The sequence below is a fragment of the Azolla caroliniana genome, unplaced genomic scaffold (assembly GCF_043228905.1).
Source record: "Azolla caroliniana isolate FFs.n. ecotype wild unplaced genomic scaffold, voAzoCaro1.0.p SCAF_2, whole genome shotgun sequence".
Classification (NCBI taxonomy): Eukaryota; Viridiplantae; Streptophyta; class Polypodiopsida; order Salviniales; family Salviniaceae; genus Azolla; species Azolla caroliniana.
In genome coordinates, this window is record NW_028230437.1 from 9,656,105 (window position 1) to 9,659,400 (window position 3,296).

The following is a 3,296-nucleotide window of genomic DNA, read 5'->3' on the forward strand; positions in this document are numbered from 1 at the left end:
ACATCAACGATGACCATAGAATTCCTCCGTGCGCGCTTACAGTTGCAGAGGGCAGAATACAGGGCTGAAAAACGACGTGCCCAAGTCTTAGCACAAAAGGTACTCTCCAATCCCATCGGCTGCAAATACATAGCCATAGTATATGATTTCTGCACCAAAGTATATGAAAGCCCTTTCTCTTTGAGTCATTATTGAAATTGACGTGGTAAAGAAGGCTATTCTTCAAATGGGATTTGAGTTTTTTTTTTTTTAAAGAGTTTTAGAGGTTTAAGAAACTGTTTCGAATATGGGACCTCATATAGATTATCACTATCTAGTGGATCGTGTGTAGTGACCAAACATAGAGAGCCACTCACTATACACTTATCGCATGTAGAAGGCCACTATATTGACACTCCCTCATGGGTATGTGACTAGAGATTTCTGTACATGTTATCCAAAAGCTCTATATTAATGCAAACTCATGGTTATGTATATCAATCTAGTCTGAAGAGTTTCTATGTTTCTTTTCATCAGGTGTTGGAGTTAGAGAAGAAAGTTTCCAAGATGGAAATTCAATTGCGTAAACGAGGTGAGGATGGGAATGCCAAAGCTGGTATACCATGTATGGGTGGTGTTGACAATGATGTCGTGACCGAGATAGGTGTAGCATGGAATGAAGAGCCACAACTAGAACACTATCAAAACGACAGTACACATAGAAAAGTTAGCATAAGCTCTTTTGGAGGTTCGGAAGTGTCTGGGACTGAAAATGTGGTGAACAATGAATATAGAAGAAATGAGCCAATCTCATTTTCGTCTCGAGAAAGTTTTAGTCCTTGCAGACATCCCTCCTGTGTAAGAAGGCACTGTATTCGAGAACCCCAAAAGAGTCCTTTGAGGTGCTTGGAGAAGAAGGATAAGTTGCCAGTGTCGATCAACAATGACTTGAATGGGAGCCAAACTGCACAATGGTTACATGACACAACCAGGTTTGGATTGTCATCAATCCCTTGTCCGAATGTCTAGTATGCTGTGATCTATATATATCACATGCATTGAAGGATTATTTAGGAAAGGAAAAAAACACTCATTTGTGTATGTATGTTTTAGGAATAAATTGCAGCCTTTTTCTATTCACTTTGTCTATGCGTGATACCATTTTGATGTTACCCTTTTTATGTAAACCTCTTCTGTTGAACTCATTCGGTCTATAAGCTATGATCACTGTATGTAACAGGATCAATGACATCTATTTTGTGGAAAATAATTGGAATTAAATGCTCTTTAATAACTCATGTACTAAATATAATGCAATTCAATAAGGGGGAAATTGCTATAAGGCGGAAAATGGTAGCATGATTTTAATTAGGGCATATATTGTATTGCAAATGCAAATTAAGCCTCACTAGCACTAACTTTTTTGTTTTTTTTCAGTGAAGTGCGTGGTCAATGGGCAGATCATGAAAGCCATGATTTTGCATCAAACATGAAATCTGGGAACCATGAGATCATTGCTGAGGACGAAATGGACGAGCAAATGCTGCCACTTTGTAAATTTTGCCACTTTCCCAACGACACCCATTATCAGGTAACCGATATTCATGGTTGCCATTATGTGAAACAATAGAAGTTCTAGACAAAAGATTTATCACTCACATACACACAAAGTTCCAGACAATGCATTTCCCACTATGTGGGAAGAATCTCACTTTTACCAGTATGTAGGAAAAGAATGACTTTCCCAATTTACAACAACATTGTGAGCTCATAACGTTACCACATTGTGGGAAAATGGGTAAAACCATTTGTTTGTGTTTGAAGTGCTTTAATCAACCTACAATTTGGAATGCTAGGGTAAATGCGGCTTTCCTTCATCAACCAATCGCGTTGGTCAAAGCCTAAAATCTGGAATTAAATATCAAAGGAAGAGTGGAAGGGAGAAGCACAGTCATTCAAGAAATGAATTCAATCGAGAAATCTCTTGCAAAAGGAAGTTACAATCTCCATTCTTGTACATGTCTTCACCTATATCAACTTCCTCATTTGACAAATATCCATGCAGCACCGTGCTAGGAAGGACCTTGAGATCTTTGGGATGTGAGAAGTCGCGAAGCTACCTAGACAATATTGGGATAGGAAAACAAGAGAAAATCCATCCCATCACAAACCCTATACTAAATTGTGAGGAAGTTAAGAATGAAAAGGAAGTGGATTGTGAGGTGAAAACCAAGGAAACCACCCCAGTGTTGGTAAACAACCCTTTATTTGATACATCGGAACCAAGTGAGATTAATGCTGTCAAGATTGATAATTTGGTGGAAAAGAATGGTCAATTTCTGGGTCAAGAATGTGGGCTTGAACCAAAAAACTCGTCAGTTCATCAACATGTAATAAATAAACCTCTGCTTCCGACGAAACAAATTCTTAAAGTGTTGGAACTTATCAAGAAATCAGTTGAGGATGCTGATGCCCCAACCATGATAAACCCGAAACAATCATGTAAGGGTCGGCAATGAAAAATATTTTCTTTCATTTTTTTTGGTCGTATTATTTGGGTTTAATTTTATATATATTATCATTCATAAATGCAGCTGGTCTCAAGCAATAGGAAAAGGGAGGACATATAGGTATTGAACCGAGAAAAAAAGTGAAGCGGCAGACATGTTCTATCATCATCCTCAGCAGCAGCAGCACCATCATCAGCACCATCATTCTGTTCTGTAAACTGACCTGGATTATATGATAATCCAATTCATAGTATATAGTTATTATCCTCTTGGATTTTATTGTTATAATTACACCACACCCTAAGTCCTTCAAACTATAGTTGCAACTAAACCCTAACCCTTAAACCCCATGGATCCCTTCTCTTTGGGCATGGATTAGAGATAAAGACTTATGAAAGTTAATATTTGATTGTGTTGTCAAATATTATCATTCATCAGAACCTTATCTATATTTCCCCAGACTATGATTGTCATCATCAATTGATGTATTGTATGTATATATTTCATTCTCATTTTCAACAGTGTAATTCAGTCCATGTGGACAATATGAAATATCACTTCTTTTACACTTCAATAAGGTCTCAATCACATTCCCTTCATATTAATCTAAGCTACTTGCAATTACCAAGTTAATTCTCTAACTATGTTACCCCATTAAAAAAATCCTCGAGAAGACATTCCATTGATAACTATGTGATTATGCATTGTTTCTTATAGGAACTAAAATGTTGTTAATCAAGATGTTACAAACCACTATGTGACAGCATCACCTTTGCACTTCATGTATTGTGACATCGTCAGTTGTTT

The 3,296-nt window shown here is 37.1% G+C and overlaps 1 protein-coding gene across 2 annotated transcripts; it reads left to right on the forward strand.

The window, feature by feature from the left end:
• The first annotated feature begins 7 nt into the window (after nucleotides 1–7).
• LOC147867331 (uncharacterized) lies at nucleotides 8–3,094 on the forward strand. Of its 2 annotated transcripts, none has more exons than XM_087315122.1 (5): nucleotides 8–99; nucleotides 517–971; nucleotides 1,417–1,570; nucleotides 1,836–2,487; nucleotides 2,574–3,094. In XM_087315122.1, the coding sequence occupies exons 1-5, from the start codon at nucleotides 10–12 to the stop codon at nucleotides 2,588–2,590; spliced, it is 1,368 nt and encodes a 455-aa protein (XP_087171248.1). In that variant the 5' UTR covers nucleotides 8–9; the 3' UTR covers nucleotides 2,591–3,094. The 2 variants fall into 2 exon arrangements, with proteins under 2 accessions (XP_087171248.1, XP_087171249.1); XM_087315123.1 differs by having other exon boundaries at nucleotides 517–953.
• Nucleotides 3,095–3,296: the final 202 nt, after the last annotated feature.

What these genes read in the sequence shown, in the direction of transcription:
- LOC147867331 (XM_087315122.1), top strand. Translation starts at nt 10, where the DNA reads ATGACCATAGAATTCCTCCGTGCGCGCTTACAGTTGCAGAGGGCAGAA. An exon ending in CCCAAGTCTTAGCACAAAAG is followed by an intron (nt 100 to 516) that starts GTACTCTCCAAT and finishes TCTTTTCATCAG; the next exon opens with GTGTTGGAGTTAGAGAAGAA. An exon ending in CCAACGACACCCATTATCAG is followed by an intron (nt 1,571 to 1,835) that starts GTAACCGATATT and finishes TTGGAATGCTAG; the next exon opens with GGTAAATGCGGCTTTCCTTC.